The 19487-nt window shown below is 43.5% G+C and overlaps 6 protein-coding genes across 16 annotated transcripts in view; 3 read left to right on the top strand and 3 right to left on the bottom strand.

Annotated features, from left to right (window-relative positions):
- Positions 1-82: 82 nt before the first annotated feature.
- Positions 83-2199, top strand: Eif2alpha (eukaryotic translation initiation factor 2 subunit alpha). Of its 2 annotated transcripts, none has more exons than XM_071788673.1 (6): positions 83-201; positions 537-780; positions 865-1096; positions 1177-1409; positions 1489-1604; positions 1688-2199. In XM_071788673.1, exons 2-6 carry the CDS (start codon positions 543-545, stop codon positions 1910-1912), a joined length of 1044 nt encoding a protein of 347 aa, XP_071644774.1. In that variant the 5' UTR covers positions 83-201; positions 537-542; the 3' UTR covers positions 1913-2199. The 2 variants fall into 2 exon arrangements, with proteins under 2 accessions (XP_071644774.1, XP_071644775.1); XM_071788674.1 differs by having other exon boundaries at positions 171-305.
- A 192-nt stretch (positions 2200-2391) lies between these two features.
- On the bottom strand, positions 2392-3385 carry Rps20 (ribosomal protein S20). The gene is given in 3 exon segments (XM_071788675.1): positions 2392-2699; positions 2801-2906; positions 3180-3385. Coding segments are annotated over 3 exon segments (543 nt in total). The 5' UTR covers positions 3360-3385; the 3' UTR covers positions 2392-2442.
- Positions 3372-8758, top strand: LOC139819377 (glutathione synthetase). Of its 5 annotated transcripts, none has more exons than XM_071788671.1 (5): positions 3372-3938; positions 4047-4161; positions 7694-7913; positions 8048-8405; positions 8482-8758. In XM_071788671.1, exons 1-5 carry the CDS (start codon positions 3621-3623, stop codon positions 8644-8646), a joined length of 1176 nt encoding a protein of 391 aa, XP_071644772.1. In that variant the 5' UTR covers positions 3372-3620; the 3' UTR covers positions 8647-8758. The 5 variants fall into 5 exon arrangements, with proteins under 5 accessions (XP_071644772.1, XP_071644768.1, XP_071644769.1 ...); XM_071788667.1 differs by lacking the exons at positions 7694-7913; positions 8048-8405; positions 8482-8758 and adding exons at positions 5558-6217; positions 6368-6774; positions 6938-7589 and having other exon boundaries at positions 3914-3938; XM_071788668.1 differs by lacking the exons at positions 3372-3938; positions 7694-7913; positions 8048-8405; positions 8482-8758 and adding exons at positions 5540-6217; positions 6368-6774; positions 6938-7589.
- LOC139819378 (serine--tRNA synthetase-like protein Slimp) lies at positions 8699-10357 on the bottom strand. The gene has a single exon (XM_071788672.1). It carries the CDS (start codon positions 10355-10357, stop codon positions 8915-8917), a length of 1443 nt encoding a protein of 480 aa, XP_071644773.1. The 3' UTR covers positions 8699-8914.
- A 72-nt stretch (positions 10358-10429) lies between these two features.
- Positions 10430-12607, bottom strand: LOC139819381 (zinc finger protein 593 homolog). The gene is made up of 3 exons (XM_071788676.1): positions 11858-12607; positions 11630-11730; positions 10430-10667 (listed from the first exon to the last, which is right to left on the bottom strand). Exons 1-3 carry the CDS (start codon positions 11945-11947, stop codon positions 10430-10432), a joined length of 429 nt encoding a protein of 142 aa, XP_071644777.1. The 5' UTR covers positions 11948-12607.
- Positions 12608-12998: 391 nt separating this feature from the next.
- Bap170 (Brahma associated protein 170kD) overlaps positions 12999-19487 on the top strand; it is a 47811-nt gene continuing 41322 nt past the window's right edge. For 3 of the 6 annotated variants that reach the window (XM_071788660.1, XM_071788659.1, XM_071788656.1), the window contains exons 1-2: positions 13003-14419; positions 15571-15664. In XM_071788660.1, coding sequence (XP_071644761.1) covers positions 14328-14419; positions 15571-15664 — 186 coding nt within the window. In that variant the 5' untranslated portion in view covers positions 13003-14327. Of the gene's footprint in view, positions 14420-15570; positions 15665-19487 lie in introns of all 6 variants that reach the window. The other 3 variants (XM_071788657.1, XM_071788658.1, XM_071788655.1) reach the window with 3 other exon arrangements.

Raw genomic sequence — 19487 nt, 5'->3', positions numbered from 1 at the left:
TTACATAAATATTTGAAAAAGTAAACTTTTGGCTTAAAAAATCGGATATTTTCTCATCCATTTCTGTACACTTCCGTTTTCCGTCGCACTTGGAAATATCCGTTCTCGTTTCGTTTTCAACATAAAAAAGTGTAAAAGGTGTAAATGAGAACAGATCAATGATCAATGAACCACGCTGGGCGACGTCTCTTCATAAAAAGGGTAACTTAAGTCAACAAATTACGCGTGGTTTTTCGCAATTCTAAACTCAATCCGTTCGTACAGATAAAGGCAGGATTTATCTTTGCGCGAGAATAATTATTTAGGTAACGATCGGAACGATATCGGTGTTTTTTTAACTAACATTTCAGAATACTAACCTACAAGTTAACCTATCACCCTCATTTCTCCAATTAACGCCTCGACTGAAAACTTCTCGCGAAAAAATAAATGATTAGTTATATATATATATTTTTGCCAAATACCGTTTCTCGTATCACTAGGGTGTCGTTTTTAACGCCACCCGTATTGTACGATCTCACGTGTTTTTTTTTCAGTGAAACATGGTGCTGTCGTGTCGATTTTACAAGGAAAAGTATCCGGAGGTGGAGGACGTGGTGATGGTGAATGTACGCAGTATAGCCGAGATGGGCGCGTACGTGCACTTGTTGGAGTACAACAACATCGAAGGCATGATCCTGCTCTCCGAACTCTCCAGGAGACGTATTAGGTCTATTAACAAACTTATCCGAGTAGGCAAAACCGAGCCGGTCGTTGTTATTCGTGTGGACAAGGAGAAAGGTAGTTTTCATTGCGGACGTTTTTTACTGGTTTACATAAATCATCAATGTCGAAGTGACGAAAGGTATATATCGTGGATTCCAGGTTACATCGATCTGAGCAAGCGTCGCGTGTCCGCCGAGGATGTGGAGAAGTGTACCGAGAGATACGCCAAGGCTAAAGCTGTTAATTCAATTTTAAGACACGTGGCAGAACTTTTGCACTACGACAATGATGATCAGCTGGAGGAACTCTATCAGAAAACGGCCTGGCACTTTGAGGAAAAGTACAAGAAGCAGAAGGCGTCGGCTTATGATTTTTTCAAACAATCAGTATTGTAAGCAAAATCCAATTTACAAGCACGAGATGTATTCCGGTATATCAAGAAGATGTATCTGTGAATGTGAACAATTTTAGGGATCCCTCCATTTTAGCCGAATGCGGTCTGGATGAAAACACGAAGGAGGTGTTACTGAATAACATCAAGCGAAAACTCACCTCGCAAGCGGTGAAAATTAGAGCGGACGTGGAAGTGGCGTGTTACGGCTACGAAGGAATCGACGCTGTGAAGACCGCGCTGAAGGCTGGCTTAGCTCTTTCCACCGACGAACTTCCCATAAAAATTAATTTAATTGCTCCTCCGTTATACGGTACGTTTTACATTTATCTTTCGAATCAATTGCACTATGATCACAATGTTTTATCTTATATAATATATGATCATTTCAGTCATGACGACGTCCACCCCGGAAAAAAGTGACGGCTTAAAGGCGTTAGGCGACGCCATCGAAGTCATACAGAGTAAGATAACGTCGCTTGGTGGTGTATTCAATGTTCAAATGGCAGTAAGTTTCATGGACGAGCATATTAATCTAATTTATTCGCGTAATAAGGGAACTATACCGTCGTTTCTTGTCTGTGATATTAGCCGAAAGTCGTTACCGCGACGGACGAGGCGGAATTGGCGCGGCAGATGGAACGAGCGGAACTCGAAAATGCGGAGGTTGCCGGTGACGACGAGGATGAGCTGGAAGGAATGGAGGGTGATTTTAGTGGTGGTGAAAGTACCGAGCGGAACAGCAAAGGTATTGAACAGAATGGCAAAGCGATCGACGAGGACGACAAAGAAGATCTGTCCGAGGAAGAAAATTGAAGATATATATATATATATACATTTACATATATATAGATATAAATATATATATAAATATATATATATTTGTGAAAATAATAAAGTACACATTCGATTAACCGACAGATATTCGCATGTGTTTCTCAATTGCAGGTAGAATTGAATAAAATATTCTACTGTCTTGCTGGACATGCCAGCATGATGTTTCAATAAATACGAACATGAAAGGTGTAAAAAATTAATTATTGTAATTTATATGGAAACGAGATTTTTTACTGACTTGGTATACAATAAACGATCTGAAGGCAGATGTTTTTATTTTTGACAAAGAGAACTCCATTGCATTGTTCCAATTATCCGTTCATAATGAATTGAGTGTTATTTAAAAAATAATTGCGAATTAAAACAGAAAGAAAAGAAACGCGGTTCTTAATGTGTTTTGAGCCTTTTTTGGTCATATTAATGTAGGTGTTTGTAGATGTATCAATATACGTTTGAAGTTTTTATTAAAACTGTATTTTTTATTAAAACTGTAGTTTTAATGACATTGTTTATTCATTAGCAATCGTCACTTCCACCTCTACGCCAGGCTCGATGGAGATGCTCGTGATTTGTTTCACAATCTCCGACGGCGAATACAAATCGATCACTCTCTTGTGAATTCGCATCTGGAAGCGATCCCAGGTCTTCGAACCCTCGCCGCAAGGTGTTTTGCGGGTCGTTATTCTCAGGATCTTCGTTGGCATGCGAACAGGTCCTTTGACCTTCAATTTCTGCTTCTTTGCTCCATTGATCAATTCCGCGCACACTGAAACAAAAATAATAATAAGTTATTAGCATTTAATTGTCAAATAATTAGCCGAATAATTTCATTTGCCAAAATAAATGGTACTTTTGAGTCTGACTCACCTTTCTCGAGGGACCGAACGTTGCGCGACGTGAGAGTGATACGGATTCGATGAATGGGAGTGACCTCCTGTCCCGGTTTCTCGGGATTGTCGACCTTGGTCGTCGCCTGAGAAATTAAAAAAAAAAAAAAGAACATCAATCCTTTTACAGACATAATATACAAAGTATTCGCGGTACATTAATAACAATTTCACGTTTCTTTTTTTTAATTCTTTGCAAATATACATCGCGTGGACGCTTGTTCGGAGCGAGTCCTGTTCGGCTTCGGTTCGCCTAACCTAAATCGGCGACCCGACGCGATGCGTACGACACGTATATCGTCGCCACGGCAGAATTAAGTCTCTAAAATTGTTAAAACAACGTTGCCCGAAGCACTTACCATGATTGATCCTTCGTACTGGTCGAGATAACCAATTTATACCGAGCAAAACTGATCAGCGCTGAACCAGTACTCCGATAATTTCCACGTGCAAGACGTAAGAGAGGGTTGAGCGTTTGGGCGTCCGGCAGCGCCACTTCCGCGACGATGACCGGAAGGGCGACCATGTGTCCACGACATAACCTCAAATTCGTTCACAGCGAAACGTGCGGTACATACGTGCGGTGTATGATGTAAACGATACATATTTTAAATGACAATAATGACTGACAGTAATATCGGCTTGAAGAACGTTATCGATTAGTGAACAAAGTGTCGCAAGATGATGATGCTCGTACGTGCGTTATAAATGTATATATAAACACACGAGTTTCCTTCCAGTTTTGTCCAAAGACCCGAGAGGTATTTGCACCGTAATTTTATTAATAAAAATCTGATAAAATGAGTCTCGCAATGATTCAGAGGCTTGTGATATCGAGCTGCCGAGGTAAGATTGACATTGACGGATTACGAAGGGTTGCGTCGAGCCCGAGGATCTTGCATGGAAGGACGGCAGTGATAAACGCCTGGTTCCCTCCCACGCATTACACGTGCGTAATTCACAGGAAACCTTTTCACGATTCTGCAATCCGCTCGGAACGAATTAACGCAAAAGAGAACGAACGTGAGGTCGTAGATAACATATCCACGTTTCAAATAAAAAAGAGATCGTCCAGGAGAAACAGAGTCGCGATAAGTGACAAGATTCTAAAGTCTAATGTAAGTTTGTTGTATGAGGAATTAGGGGCGTTGCCTCGCGCGATCGCCTTGTAAACGAGAAAAATGAGAGGAATTATGTGTGAAAGAAATTTTCTTTGTTATATATAGGCATGGAGCGTGAAAGCCTTAGCCACCGCCGAGGAATATAATTTGGAAGCTTTAGCTTACGGCCTGTTGGATCAACAGTTGTATATTCCTAGTAAAATATCTACATCGATCGATCGTAAGTATCTTTAATCTAACTGGGGTTTCTCGACGTTTCTTCTTTTCTTGTGAAATAATATCAATAACAAGAGTTGAGCAAGCGATTGCGTGAGATTGCGCGAGATTGCGAGAGATTTCGTGAGATTGCTCGAAGTGAACGTAAGTTTTTTTAAGCTACACTGAGTGTATCGACCTTTTCGAGTTTATCACTGTCCCGTTCTCCCGTTTGATTCGTCGCTCAATCATGCTCGTGCATATAAAGAGCAGACAGTTAATTGGAATCGTCAGTGCTATCAGACACCATACTTAAGTTGTCGACTGGTAAGCTTGTGATTACACGAGAATTTCGTGTGAAATTTGAGTGTGAACTTTTTATCTCAAAGTAAATCGATATATTTGATGTTCTTTTTATTTTGATATACATAATTGCGCGAAGTTAATTATTTCAAAAAAATAATATAATAAATTAGGAACTATCAAATACAGTGAAGTGATTGTTATGATTTTCATTACGAATCCTCGTACGGTTTTCGTTGTGAAGAATATTTTATCTTTGTGCATAATTGCAAGTCAAAATAAACATTGTTTATTTATACAACTTAACAAAGCTTCATATCTGTATACCATATTTTATGAAGAGATATTAAAAATCGATTCAGATGCTTTAATTGGAAAAAAACAAAGTAAAATAACAGCGTACTCCGTACCTAGAAATTAGAAATTTTTGGTAATTATGAAGGAGAGGGGCTTCCTCACCGATTTGGCTGAAACTTGACAATTTTGTGTATTTTGGTGTGTAAAACATGAATCTACAAGTTAAAATTGTCTCTCTCAATTAGGAAAAATGTATTATTAAGTACTAAAATTGACAGTTGCGTAGTGAAAGTGCGACGTAAAAGTTCATGAAATTACAGCAATAGTGCAGTACAAGGGCAATCTGTCCTATAATAGTCTGGCGCCTAAACGCCTTACTTTAATTATGTGCTATTATTTGACTTTGTGTTTATTATACTTTGTATTTACATAGACTTTTCGATATACCAATTATTTTCTGCTTTAAAAAAACCATAAACTCTATTTCTATTATCTTTTTTAACTATATGATTAAAAAAGATAATAGAAATAGAGTTTATTCTTTTTTTAAAGCAGAAAATAATTGGTATATTGAAAAGTCTATATAAAATACAACGTATAATAAATACAAAGTCAAATAGTACATAATTAAAGTAAGGTGCCAGCAACTGTCAATTTTAGTACTTAATAACTTTTTTCCTAATTGAGAGCGACAATTTTAACTTATAGATTCATGTTTTACGCACCAAAATACACAAAATTGTCAAGTTTCAGCCAAATCGGTGAGAAAGCCCCTCTCCTTCATAATTACCAAACTTTTAAAGGATAATTTAATTTGGAAGGATGAAGGAAGACACGCAAGCGACAATGAAACTGCCTATCCCTCTGGATTTGCCAAAAGAAGAATTGGAGGAATTAGTAGACAAAGCGAAGGATTGGGCGCTCATGAATGGAATGTGCTTGAGATCGAAAAAAAATTTCGACAGAGATGTCTTGCAATTCGCGCCGTTCACGCTTTTCCCGTCGCCATTCCCCCGAGATGAGTTTCATAACGCCTGTAATATCCAAATCATTTTGAATATACTCATACATAGAGTAGCTCACGATTACGATTTTTTAAAAGATACTTTGCAAGAGACTGTAAAGGTGGATGACTTTACTAAAAACTTGTTCAATATCTATGAGATTATTCGCAAGGAAGGGACCGCACAGAAAATATCCCTTGGCATGCTACGCTCAGATCTTATGTTGGACACAAGTTGTCCCAAGCAAGACACTAAAAAGTCTTGCACACTCAAGTCTCACTGTTGCTGGAAGCAAGTTGAGATAAATACAATTGCCTCTGGATTCGGTTGGCTAGGACCCGCGTCTACGCAACTACATAAGTTTGTCTTGCAAGAGCTCGGCCACACGGCCGAGCTAAAAAATCTTCCTGAAAATAATGCTCTACAAGCACTGTGTTCAGGTTTGACAGAAGCATGGAATCTATACGGCGACTCACAGTACGTTTGTAATTTCTATAAATTTACTTCTAATCTTGTAATTTATCATTATTTACTCAAACTTGTTTACTAGTTATATTATTTTACATTATCATCGGTGGAGTATTTCAATTTTCTCATATTCAATCAAAAACATGGGATTGTTTGCAGAGCAGTTATTTTATTTGTTATCGAAGATGTTACGTACAATATTTGCGATCAACGTTTTCACGAGTATGAAATACGAAAGCAGAATCCGAATATAAAAGTAATTCGTAGAAATCTGACGCAATTAGCGGCCACTGCGAGACTGGGCTCCAATATGGAGCTAATGGTGAACAATTATGTCGTGGCGGTAGTTTACTATAGATGCGGCTACGAGCCCGGTCAGTATCACACTCAAAAAGAATGGGACGCGAGGTTGCTGATCGAGAGGTCATTAGCAATCAAATGCCCGAGTATTCAATATCACTTGGCCGGCACGAAGAAGGTTCAACAAACTCTCGCAAAGCCCGGCATGGTTGCACGTTTCTTAAAGGATGAGAAGACGGCGGCGAAAGTCAAAGAAGTATTCACTGGTAGGCGATTGTTTTCTTATACATTGGAATAAGTTACAGAAAAATGTTTACTAATATTAATAATGCAACGTGTAATAATATTTATTATTTAATTGCATGTAAAGTGAAATTATATAGACTATATACAGAATAAAAATATCAAATATACGATTTTTCGTTTCAGGTCTTTATCCTCTGGACTTTGACAAATATGGGGACGCCGCTGTAGAAATGGGTATCTCGAATCCTCAGCGTTTCGTGTTGAAACCACAGAGAGAAGGCGGTTGTAATAACTTGTACGGGACAGATATCAAGGATTTTCTGGAATCTGTGAAATCTAAAGAAACTCGAGTAGCTTGGATTCTTATGGATCGGATTTATCCACCGGTGCACAGAAATTATGTTGTGAAATATGGAAACGGATATATGAATTTAGAGACGAAAGAGCTAGTCTCGGAGTTAGGCATATTCGGCGTTATCATTGGAGACGATAAGAATATTATACTGAACAAACAAGCTGGTCACATGTTAAGAACTAAATTATCCACTGATAATGAAGGCGGTGTAGCGAGCGGTCTAGGTGCTTGCGACAGCCCGTTTTTAATCGACTGATGCATAAAATGAATTGAATTGCAAAAATTATACTCGTTATGCAGCTACGTTACGTCATTCCTTTCTCAAAGCAATACACTGTCTTCTATCATAAATCTGAAATTTGTATGAATTGAAATTTTATACGTACATTTATAAGTACACAAATATATGTACACGCACGCATACGCACACGCACACATATGTACAAATATATTGAAATTAAATGTATTTACCAATCAAAACTTTTATTCTATCATTAAAATAAATAAAATCCTTCCTACTGCTTCCAAGTCAAAGAATTAATTAAAATTAATTTGATTTGTTCTGTATCTTCTTTTTTTTGCAGCCTTGCCTGACGTTATACATGCGGTGGCCAAGTACGAAGTAGGGCACGAACCACGAGAGATCTTTTTCTTCCGAGAAGGTAGCATTGTTATGTGGAACATTTCTGATCTCGAATGCGGCAACCTATTGCAATTTTTGAGACGTTATGAGCAAAATCGTTACATGGAAGAGCTGGTTCATACCGAGAGCGAGTTAATGAATTATACTTATGCAGATTCTGGGTACCTTTACTTTTTTTTTTCGCTACCAAATGCTTTTATATTCTCATGAACTTCACTGGGTGAAATAAATTGTAAAGACCGTAGACAAATGAATATTTTCTAAAATAAATTTAGTAATTCTCGGTATCCAATAGGAAAAAGAGCCACTTGAAGGATGGCGATATTATCCTGGCGCAAGAAGCTGGAAATTTGGATAAGTACACGTTCTCCAATGCCATGGCGCAGTCTGTCAAGTTAGGGATATGGGAAGCATCGTTGAACCGCTATGTCGACTCAATCGAATTCGTTACGGAGGATCTAAAAGTTGGCAAGCAAATTCGAATGACGCAGCACGAGGTGTTGAGAAAACAGGGCGAATTATTCGCCCTTAGACATCGAATCAATCTAACGTCAGATCTGTTAGATACACCTGATTTTTACTGGGAACGAGACGACTTGGAAAGCTTGTATCAACGAATATGTGGATATTTTAGCATCGCAAAACGTACGAGAGTAAGTATTCAATATATATCTAGTTGCCTTCTGTATGACATTGATATTTTTTGTATGATATATATTTTTTATGTAGGTGATGAACGAGAGATTAAATCATTGCTTGGAACTGGTGAGCATTTTATCGTCGCATTTGAGTGATCGTCATCACGTTCGTTTGGAGTGGATGATTATCGTACTAATTATGGTGGAGGTAGCTTTCGAAGTTTTGCATTACATCGATCGGTACCTTGTAAAATAGCAACCTGACAGTAAGAGATAATACCGCTTACGTTGTACACAAAAACCAAATACTATGTATACTATGTATATATTTCCTAAATATACATTACTGATACATTCTGCTCTAAAAATATTGTCTCGTCGAGTTTACAAATCGTATTCTAATTATCAATCAATTGTTCCAATGTATTTTACGGCATTGATCTTTCGATGAGACTTGAAAAGTTTGTCTATTTTTTACGAAATAAGATATCTTAATAAAGCAATATCAAAAACTTCTTTTATTACTAATTTACAACATGATCGTTTGACAGTACAAATTCAGCAATCTTTGGTGGAATCACGAACCTATCGGGATTCTGTTCGAGCAGGCAAGCTAGGAGACGCGGAACGGAGAGAACAGTGCCTGATATTACCGCGGGGAAGCCCCTGCCGGTGGGCGTTTGATAGGCAATCAGTAATCGTTTGCTTAAATAGTCACCGTATGTTGATATATGACCGATCTCGATGTACTGATTCATGAACGGCGACCACATCTCGAAAGATACGCGCATTTCTTCACAGGATTGTAATTCGGACGCGGATCGCATAACGACACGGTAGTGATCGCACAGATCGTCGTACAACCCGCATACGGTCTCCAAAAGTTCTTCGAACAGTATTCTGTAAACTTCGCCCTTCGAGTCCTTCACTACGACAAAGGCATGCGCCACAGAAGCCTGACACGCCGCGAACAAACCAGAGGCGTGCGAATTTTGCGGCGTGTATTGTCTGCCGGTGGCGAAGTACTTGAGCGGGAAATGCTTGGGATTTATCAGCTGCTTCGTATGCAACGCCAGGAAAGAGATCAAGCTTGCGCCGCCGACCAGATGCATGCGATTTGGCGAGCCTCTCTCGACCTCGTTGTGATCCTGTATCACGAATGCGGCCATAGGATCCTCGTGATTCAAACCGGACGCTTCCACGAGGAGACTGCGGCTGAAATCCGTACCGATTATCCTGACCATATCGTTCTCACCGAGAACTCGGCCCGCGTGCGCCAGCGTAGCGAGCTCGAACAAGGCCGCGTCGTTGCTTAAATAATAACAAATAGGATTCTTGTACTCCAGCAGGTCTAGGCTCGTGCCAATGTCGACGTGACTCCTCCTATTCTCCTCTGACATCTTAGTCGCGTTGCCGACGCTCTTCATTATCACCGATTCGCCAACAGGCGTTCTAGGATCCAACTCGTTCGGCAACTTCAATACCCTTTCTATTACGTCTTCTTCCAGATCCCAGATCGCTTGCTTCATCGTCTTTATATCTTGTCGTATGATCCTTAACTGCGTACGCAACTTGTGCACCTCCTGCTTCTGCTCGGCAGTATGCTCGGCGCTTTGCAGGATTTTTACGCGATCGACGAGTTCCGTATTGTGGTCCTCTAACGCGTATTTGTCGGCGATCATCTTTATATAAAAATTCCAAGCTTCCTTCAATTGAACTATGTCCACGTCCATCCCGCGCGATGCTAGATTCTTCCGCAGTTTATCCACATTGGCAAATCTTTCATCGATGTCCAGATACGGAGACAGATACGCGAACGCTTTGTAAGCCTTATTGCCGGAAATGTACAGTGCCGAACTGTAGTGTCGCTCGAAGCTCGAGAGGAAAGTTGTTCGACGAACATCGCGCATCAAAGTTCTGTACGTACGCTTTAAAGCGTAAGTGAATCTACATAGATTGTTAGTCATCGTGTTCCAATTTAAATTCTCTCTCACGTCATAGTGAAGATACGGCAATTCAAAATAAATTATGAGATACCTCTATTCGTTTATTTTCATCACTTTAGCATTTGGCTCAGCATCCATGTCCTTTTTATCAAGGTCTTCCCGGGTCACAGTGTCGATCTTCCGCTTCTGTGGCGTAACGTAACTTCCTTTGCCCGCCGCTCTTTCCGAGTCTTCAATACTATATGGCTCCAATTCAAGCGCTTTCATTCGCCGTTTGTGCGCCTTGGTATTGAAGTGAGTATGCAAAGCGGCGTTGGTTATAAAATACCTCCTAGAATCAAATCATGTATGTCTTAGTTCTAATAATGCGGATATTGTTTTTTATATTTCATAAAAACATTTTGTTACTCCAATGTCTATCTTTCTCAATGTAGAATAACTTTAATCTCCGTTCTTTATGCCAACTTTGACCAAGCTCCGTTTAACTTAATCGTTGATTAGTCAATTAGAAATGACCAATCGCATTTGCTCATTAAGCAGATTGACAAATGCGATTGGTCATTTCCAATAAACTAATCAATGATCAAGTTATAATCAGAGCTTGGTCGAAGTGGCCCTTAATCACATTTAGTTGACGGTGTGTTACTTATAGTACGTCATTTTGAAATAACATTCTTTTGCCCATTTCTACCAAGATAGATTAATTTTAATCTCTCTTAAAATTAATCTATATTAGTAAAAATGGGGAAAAGAATGTTATTTCAAAATGACGTACTACAAGTAACACATCATCTACTCATATGTGATTTAATGTATATTATCAGGTAAACATACTTTAAAAGTAATAATATTGTTCTTCACGGAATATCTGATGAAAACATGCAAGTTAAAGTTTTCTCACGTTACAGTGGAAGTAAAATAATTTCTATACAAATAATAATAAATGTTTATTTATTTAATTCCTCAAGTACCAAATTGAAATTGGAGGGGTAAAAGCCATAGTGGTGTAAGTCAAATTTCTCAAGATATCGACTCGTATGCAATTAATTGTATAGACACAATCTATACAATATGTAAATTGCATCTATGCACGAGTCAATATTTAAAAAAAATTGACTTACACCACTGTGGCTTTTACCCCTTCAATTATTTCAATTCTCGCGTTATCAAGTAGGAGTTGCCTTCCTCCCTTCACTGTCACACAGCACAAAATAACTGAAACTTGTAATAATTTGTCGTTTTCACGTTAATCACTTTGCGCGAGAGGTTAGGTTAGATCGCACTAGGACTTACGCGCAATGCACGCAGTAATGCTGCGCCGCTCCCGGCTTGTCAAAATCCACCTCCTGGTTCAGCAGCTTCTTCACGTTTTCCTCCTTCAGATCCTCGTCGATCTAGAAATCACGGATACGCGATTAATCGGCGAGCGACGATCGCGAGACACGTCCGCGGGGTGCGGGCCGGCCACGTGTCGAAGAGGTTATGGTTACACAAAATCGGCGCAAACGGGTGTAAACTCACCTCGTCCAGGTCCTTCGTTCTCCGTTTCGTTCGCCAACCTTTTTTCAGATGCGTATCGCCTCTGTGATACTTCTTGCGTTTGTACGTCATCGTCGAGAATCTACGAAGTCACCCCCGGTCGAATTCGACGGGCACGCGAGAAATTCGTAAATATATCGCTGCACGCAGCCACTTCCGTATCCGCATGATCGAGGCGATCGAGCGCATCGGGCGTTTGTTGAGCGGTGGGGTATATCGCAGTTTTGAAATTGGTGATAGATATTTATATTTAAACTCTGCCCTGCGGTTTCGGATAGACTTCCGTGTAATTCAATATTTTATTCGCTCTTTCTTCATCACATCTATGTTTGTCTACTTAATTTACATTACTTCGCGTTATTTTATTTTTCAATTTTACATTTCAACATTCATAGGGGTACATTTATTTACTTTTATAATATAATTTATCTTTCAAGTGTCTTGTTATTTATCTTATATAATTCATAAAACTCAGTCTCCTATTTCCAAATTTAAAGTGGAGGAATGAAGAATGAGTTGGGAAAAGAGCCGAGTATTTTTTTTGCACGATAACGTCGGATTCTCCAACGAAACGCGTCGCGACGTTCGAATCCGCCCGCCTTTCGCGCCAATCGCGCGTCAGCTCCTCCACGCCTCTTTCGGCCGCCGACAGATGGAGGCAGGCGGCGCCGAGACAGGTCGCGCGCCCAGCGTCCGGCACGGGCGTTAATTCAAACCGTGCGCGCACTGCGGGCGGACGGCGGCGGTGGGGGAACCCATCCATTTTGAAAGTAAAAATGTACTGTGCGATCCGGGATTTTCGTCGGTCGGGGTCGGACGCGGACGGTACGCCGCGCGGAGGGTAAAAAAGCCCGTGGGGACGCAGGCACTGGCAAGACAAGGCAGACGCCGTCGTTGCGGGTCGGGACCTCTTAACTAACCGCGCGCGGAGTGTCCGCGCGTAAAATGACGTAGAGGTGTCCGTGTTCCGTGCGGGCGTGAGCGCGCGCGCGCGCGCTGCCGACAGTGCGCCGACGTGTGTGGTACTGGTGAACTGGTGGTGAGAGCGGAAACGGTGCGCGCCGCGGTGTTGTGTGTATATGTGCCCCGTCGGTCGCGGCGCGCCGTCGTAGCGGATCGGGCGGTAGCGTATACGGGAACGTGGCCGAGCGGTGGCTTCGCCAATGGATGCCAGGCAGCACGGGACGCCATTTTGATATACGGGCGCACGTCAAGCGCCTCCTCGTCCTCGCCATCGCAGTGAAACGCGCTACGCGAGTACGCTCTCACCGCCGCCGCCTGAGTTAGGGGAGAAACTCGCACGGCGCGGGCCGAATTCGGGCGTTACGCGAGCTGGCCGGGCAACGCGAGGCGGCTGCTGGCGTGCTGCGTGCCGTGGCGCGACGGATCCCCGTGAGTTTCGTTGACAAGTGACAGGTGAATCGATCGGGGCCTACGGGAAAGAGAGAGAGAGAGAAAGAGAAAGAGCAAAGGAGGCTCTTCGCCGTTCGTCATCGTCGTCGTCCGTCGTCGTCGCGTTTGTTGCGGTCTCGAGAGCCGAGAGTGCGGAGCGAAACGGAGCGGAGTGGAGCGAAGCGGAGCTGATCGAATCGGAAGCCGAGCCGAGCCGAGCCGAGGCGGTACTGTGCCGTGCTGTGCCGTGCCGTACTGTGCTAATACTGTGCCGTACTGTGCCGTGCGCTCCACGCGCGTGAACGCGCGAGTCGTCGCTCGCACGCCCGCTGCTGAATCGTCCCGTCCCGTTCCCCCCGCCGGTGGCGCGTCCCGATTTTTCGTGCACGCGGCGTGCGCGGACGCCCCGCGGGAGCGTCGTACGCCGTTACGCGGCGACGAGCGGGCAGTCCGGGGGCGGCGGTACGGCAGGGAAAAGCCGCCGCCGCCGTCGTCGTCGTCGCCGCCGTCTCGTTTCGCGCGCGCGAGCGCGAGAACGAGTGAGCAAGCGAGTTGCGGACGACGAATAAAGGAGGAGAAAGACGGAAAGTGTGCGCGTGTGTGTGTGTTTGTGCGCGTGTGTGCGTGCGAGAGAAAAGAGGCGGAGGAGAAAGAGCGTGAGAGAGAGAGACAGAGATAGAGGGAGAGAGAGGGAGAGAGCGCGAGAGACAGACGGTATCGAAGAGGCCACCGGCCGACTTCGGTGCAGGACAAGACGACCCGATGTCGGGAGCGGGTCGCGACCCCGTGTCGACCCGCGGTCGTCCTCGTCCTCGCCTCCGCCTCCGCCACCGCACGTCGTCGCCGTCGTCGCCGTCGCCGTCGCCGTCGCCGTGCGTCGTGAGAGCAGCAGCAGCAGCAGGACGCTTCACGCGTCGTAAATGTGCCCCCGTGCGCGTCCATGTGCTGCACCTCCTTCTGCTTCTCTGCCCGCTGCCCCTGCGTGCCCTGTAAGCCCGGAGCACACCACCACCCCGACTAGCACGCCGCCCGCACTCGCGCGCACTTTGTACCCGCGAACATGGCCAAGATCCTCAACAAGGACCCCGTCACGTACGAGAAGGAGAGGGAGAACTTCCTCAAGGACCTCCGACACTTCCACGAGACCCGAGGGTAAGTCGAAACACACACATACATCTCTTTCATCTTTTTCTCTCTCTTTCTCTCTTTCGCTCTCTCGATCTTCTTTCTCCGTTCGTCGCGCGAGATCTCTCCCGCGAGCGCGTCCCCTTTCTCCTCCCCTCCTCCCCGTCTCAGAGTACGTTTGTCTTCAGCTCAGATCGCTTTCCCCCTGCCCCCTCGACCGCGATCCGCGCGATCGCCCGAGACCGATCGACGATCGGAAGCCGCCGACGACGCGACGCGGCGAACGAGCGAGCGCCGTTGAGGTTAGGTTCGACTCCGTTCTCTCGACTCGTTGAGCTTTGAGGACAAAGGTTCCTACACGGTTTCTCATTTACCGGGCCGCAGGCGTGTCTTTTCGCGGTGACGCTTTTGCCTCGCGCGTCTCCGAAGAAAACTCCTCGCGGAAAGACGCGGACCTCGGTTCGGGTATACACGAATCGTACCCTCATATATATGTATACACACGCACGTACACGTATACGTGTTGTAGCAGATCCGATATAGCGTCGAGAGATATTCTCGAAATGCCGAGACGGTGTAAAACGTAAATACGCTTTGAGCGTCCTGTTGTTGCCGCCGATTCGATTTAGCTCCGGATTCTCGTATCGCGATTACGTGAACTCCCGCGGATCTTTTTTACGACGCGAAAAACGGAAATAACGCAGCGTTACGCATTGGTGTTTCGTAAGGCACGCGTTGCGATTCAGACGCGCGTTTCGTTCGACGGATTCGAAAACTGATTTTCCATCGACGCGCTGTTTTCTCGAGAGATTCTCGAAATCGATAAAATTTTGCATTCGAGATTCCACGAATGCGAATACTTGTCTCTCACCGTTACAAGTTCTATCGACGAATAAAATATATATATATATATATATATATATATATATATATATATATTCGATCCTTAATTAACGCAGATTAATTAAGCTTAAACATTTATTTTCGTAAAGAGAATCTATTGAAAAATGCTACAAATTAATAAACGATTGTTTTACTCGTGATGTTTTTTTACGAAATCCTGAACAGGAAAGACTGCTTTTTGATTCATGAAAAATTAATTATCTGACATAGCGTAAAATTCGCTTCCAGACCAGACTTTCCAGTTATTTCAAAGATTTCTTCTTTACTGATTTCAGGACTCTGTTCAAGAAGTCTCCGAAGATAAATGGGAAGGATATAGATCTGTATTTGCTGTATGTGGTGGTGACCGCTCATGGAGGATGGATTAAGGTGAGTGTCTTTATTTATATTTTATCAAACTGAAAGAGTTTTTTAATTATTTATTGTGGCCCATCCAATTAGCCGGCGCACCTAATTATATTTAGAAAAAGAAAGATCGCGTATATGTAATATCTACGTATTATAAATATTAACGATGTTTTTAACATTCCGTTGCAAAGTATCCCCGCTTAACAAGACGTATAAAAACATCGCGGCATTGTTACGCGAAAAATAACCCCCGTTGCGGGTGTAATATGAATTCGCGCACATCGCAACGCAGTTTATAATTAACGATTAAGGAATACGGTGGATATACCGGCGATAAATAATTATTTGCAAAATAATCACCGTGGCCGCCATCTCTCGTTTTGAATTAAAGGTCCACGACGGACGAGACGCGAAATGAATTTTCGCCAGCCTCGCTTTTAATTAGCATCCGGTTGCAATTGATTTTGCCGGAACCAAAGTCGACGTTACGTAAAAACGCGGCGAGCGCCCGAGGATAATATCGAGAATTACCGCGGAAGGTAGAAATTGTGTATCGATAAACGTGTATATAAATCCCTTTCGAGAGCTGCCATTCTATTCTTTCACGTTAAATTATATTTAACAAATGACCCACATATATGGAGGAGTAAAAGCCATAGTGGGGTAAGTCAAATTTTTAAAAATATTGACTCGTATATTGTATATATGTATATAGATGACTATATATTGTATATAGATTGCATCTATGCACACGAGTCAATATTTTTAAAAATTTGACTTACCCCACTATGGTAAACTCCTCCATATATACACGTACATTTTGACCCACTATGAGTGAAAAACAATTTAACTATTCCCGAAGCGTATATTCAACGGATTTGGCAAAAATGTGCAAACAACGGTCGATCGAATTAGTCACTCTTTCCTTGGAAAAAAAATCAAATATCTCTTTTTCGCAACCTTCGTGGAGCCCGTCGGCAGATTCGCTCGCAGGATCTATCTCTAGATCGTTCTCGAACAAATTTCGATCTTCGAGCGATCGAGAGTATTTTTTTTCAGGCGTTAGGTTAGGTTACTTACGCAAGCGAGTGGTACGCGATTTCCGAAATGCCGATCTCCTCGCGTCTCGCGCTCGACGAATATAGTACCATTATTAGTACGACTAACTATAACTTACGAGAATTTTGGCATCGGCGGAGCGGATAGCGCGGGCAGAGACGTGGCCCAGATTCCGCGATGAGGGGAGCTCTGTAAAGCTACGAGCGGCTTTAATTTCTTCGCTGATAATCGCACCGTCCGCGTCCTCGCGTTTACGGCGGGATTAAAACGCTCGCTTTCACCTATCGCGCGTTTAAACGCGACAAATCGGTGTACCTGGAAGTGGAATAACCGACGCGGCTCGCCTCGACGTACTTAGTTCCAAGCGAATGAGGAAAACAAGAGAAAAGGAAAGATTATGAAATATTAGTTACGGAACGAAAGTACGGGCGTTGCTTTCGTTCCAGGAAAATTATGGAAGAAATATTCCAGGCATCCCAAATATTCACTCTTCATCACTGATTCTTCAAGTTTTACGTTTCGCCGTTTTCCGTTTTATTTGCCTGCACTTTTTGCATTTTGTTTTTCTACCCTTTTTTCTCCTCCGACTATCCAAATTTATCTTCAACGCGAAAAGAGAGGGGTAAAGAGAGAGAGAGACAAGAAAGGAAGAAATATGTAAAACGTAATGTAAAACGTCGCTAAGAAAACGGGCCTCGCGATAGATGCAATGGTGCGCGTTTCGATTTCGCGGATATTTCTGCTTGATAGCGCGTTCCCCGTCGCATTAATTATCCGGGCGACACGTCGTGAAACACGCCATTGTCGTGACTCGTGTCCCTTTCTTTACGAGCGTAACCGCGCGAAACGAGAGAGCCGAGGCGAGCGGATACACGCGCGCGCGACTCGGCGCGATTTCGCCGCGATGTTTACGACCGATTGATTATATCGGGCCTGACTCTCGTAACGACGAAGGTGGTTCTGCGCGTTTGGCGAAACCGCGCGCGCGGCGATAAGTGACCACCACGCGTGGTGCGTCCCCGGTGGTTATCGCGCTATCACGCTCGTGTTTCTCGTCGCCGAGACGAGAGGCCCGGCTAAATCTTTTTATCGCCGGCTCGTCTAGTCGTTCTCGAGCGAGATATTTTTTTTTCAACGCGGCGTAATCGCTTTCGACGCGATATCGCGATAACGCGAAAATCTTTCGCTCCGGGCTAGCCTCCTCGCTATTTAAACCGCCGTTGCACTCGTCTTTCACGCGACGACGCGTCTTTCTCGTCGTGATGTCGCGCGATCGCGTTATCAGCCTTCGAAGTGCGTTCGCGCCGCCCGCGGTGACATAACTCGCGTGTCGAGACTTCGCGCGCGCACGCTTCCTTTCTTCCTTTCTTCTCACGACCGTTCTCCTCAACCTTCGGCGCGGGTTTCTCCGGAGAAAGAACGTAGTGGCGCCAATGATCGAAGAACCGGCGGTCGGTGCAACGGGAGGTGGAAAGATGACGGGTCTGGGGAGGGGGGGACTGAAGAGTCACCAACGCATATGGTCATCGGAGGTTAATAACTCCTCCGGTTGTCAACCGTACGATAATTGTAACGTTCATACCGTAATGTGCGATTGTCCTCGAACGTAATAATCTTTAAATTTGAGCCCATTTAAGGTATAATCGACTTTCGACATTTCCCAGCATCGATTATCGAATTTCGATAGTATTGTCCAATATCCTTAGACTGCAATATATACATATATAGGATTAGGATACAATATAGTATATAGTATAATAGACATGTATGGATTATTAGTTAGACATATATGTATATATTTGGGACTATCGGTTTGAGACCGATCGAACGATTGGTCCGCATCCGTCTAGATGAAAACATTAGGACAACGTGGATGCGACGTGGGGTCAAGGTCGTTCGTGGAGGGGGGGCATCATACTAGGCGGGTGAGATAGATCATGAGGCGATGGCAAAGAGAAAGAGGGAGAGGAAAAGGAGAAGGAAGGGTGGGGGGCAGAGGGAAAGCAGAGAAAGAGAATGAAGGGGGATAGAGAATGGGAGGTATAGAGGAGCAAGCAACTCGAGGTGGAGGTGGCGGATGGTGGAGGTGGAGGTGCTGCGAAGGCTTCCCCTCAACAAGTGTGATCGAAGCTCCGAGGCTCGTCGCTAAACTGTATGACGTGCAAACTGGTCCGGCCGCGCCGGTCGGAATGCCTCGCCTGCGATGCGCGAACGCGAATAGTTTCATCGCGGCGACTATCGGTCGCTGTGTCACGGCCTTATCTCGAAATTCTCGTGATGGATGAGCTGCCCCGCGAAGCTTCGGCAACTCCCGCGTACAGTGACGTCCGTTCTAAACGCCGAGAGACTTTTATACGAGCAGCCGTAAATCGGCTGAAGTAACGAAATCTTACACTGAGAAAAAAATGTTCTGCAGATTTTAATAAATAATAGTTTGCATACAACTGTGACTCCATTTACTAAAATGAAGAAAATTTTCCTTTTTATTAGTATAATTCAGTATGTGTATAATTCACTGAAAAAAAATATATTAATAAAAAAGGAAAATTTTCTTCATTTCAATAAATGGAGTCACAGTTGTATGCAAAGTAATATTTACTGAAATCTAGAACATTTTTTTTCTCAGTGTAAGAAAAAAATCCACGGAGTGATTCTCGGACAAACGCTAAGATTTTTTTTCATCGTCGTAATATCGAGGTAAATCGAGGAAGGAAAAACTGAGGGCGTGACTTGAAAAATTGCCACGAAAGACGCGACATGGATATCCCGCAATAATCAACGCGAT

Source organism: Temnothorax longispinosus, chromosome 9, assembly GCF_030848805.1.
Source record: "Temnothorax longispinosus isolate EJ_2023e chromosome 9, Tlon_JGU_v1, whole genome shotgun sequence".
Classification (NCBI taxonomy): Eukaryota; Metazoa; Arthropoda; class Insecta; order Hymenoptera; family Formicidae; genus Temnothorax; species Temnothorax longispinosus.
The sequence above is the reverse complement of the archived record's forward strand: the minus strand, read 5'-3'. Positions and strand labels throughout refer to the sequence as shown.

Excerpts from the sequence above, each read along its gene's own strand:
- Eif2alpha (XM_071788673.1), top strand. The coding sequence starts at position 543 with ATGGTGCTGTCGTGTCGATTTTACAAGGAAAAGTATCCGGAGGTGGAG. Across the intron at positions 1,097-1,176 it reads TTTTTCAAACAATCAGTATT|GGATCCCTCCATTTTAGCCG; the intron begins GTAAGCAAAATC and ends GAACAATTTTAG. Across the intron at positions 1,605-1,687 it reads TATTCAATGTTCAAATGGCA|CCGAAAGTCGTTACCGCGAC; the intron begins GTAAGTTTCATG and ends CTGTGATATTAG.
- LOC139819377 (XM_071788667.1), top strand. The coding sequence starts at position 5,559 with ATGAAGGAAGACACGCAAGCGACAATGAAACTGCCTATCCCTCTGGAT. Across the intron at positions 6,218-6,367 it reads AATCTATACGGCGACTCACA|AGCAGTTATTTTATTTGTTA; the intron begins GTACGTTTGTAA and ends GATTGTTTGCAG. Across the intron at positions 6,775-6,937 it reads AGTCAAAGAAGTATTCACTG|GTCTTTATCCTCTGGACTTT; the intron begins GTAGGCGATTGT and ends TTTTCGTTTCAG.
- LOC139819381 (XM_071788676.1), bottom strand. The coding sequence starts at position 11,947 with ATGACGTACAAACGCAAGAAGTATCACAGAGGCGATACGCATCTGAAA. Across the intron at positions 11,731-11,857 it reads GAACGAAGGACCTGGACGAG|ATCGACGAGGATCTGAAGGA; the intron begins GTGAGTTTACAC and ends CGTGATTTCTAG. Across the intron at positions 10,668-11,629 it reads CATTACTGCGTGCATTGCGC|GAGGTATTTTATAACCAACG; the intron begins GTAAGTCCTAGT and ends ATTTGATTCTAG.
- LOC139819378 (XM_071788672.1), bottom strand. The coding sequence starts at position 10,357 with ATGACTAACAATCTATGTAGATTCACTTACGCTTTAAAGCGTACGTAC.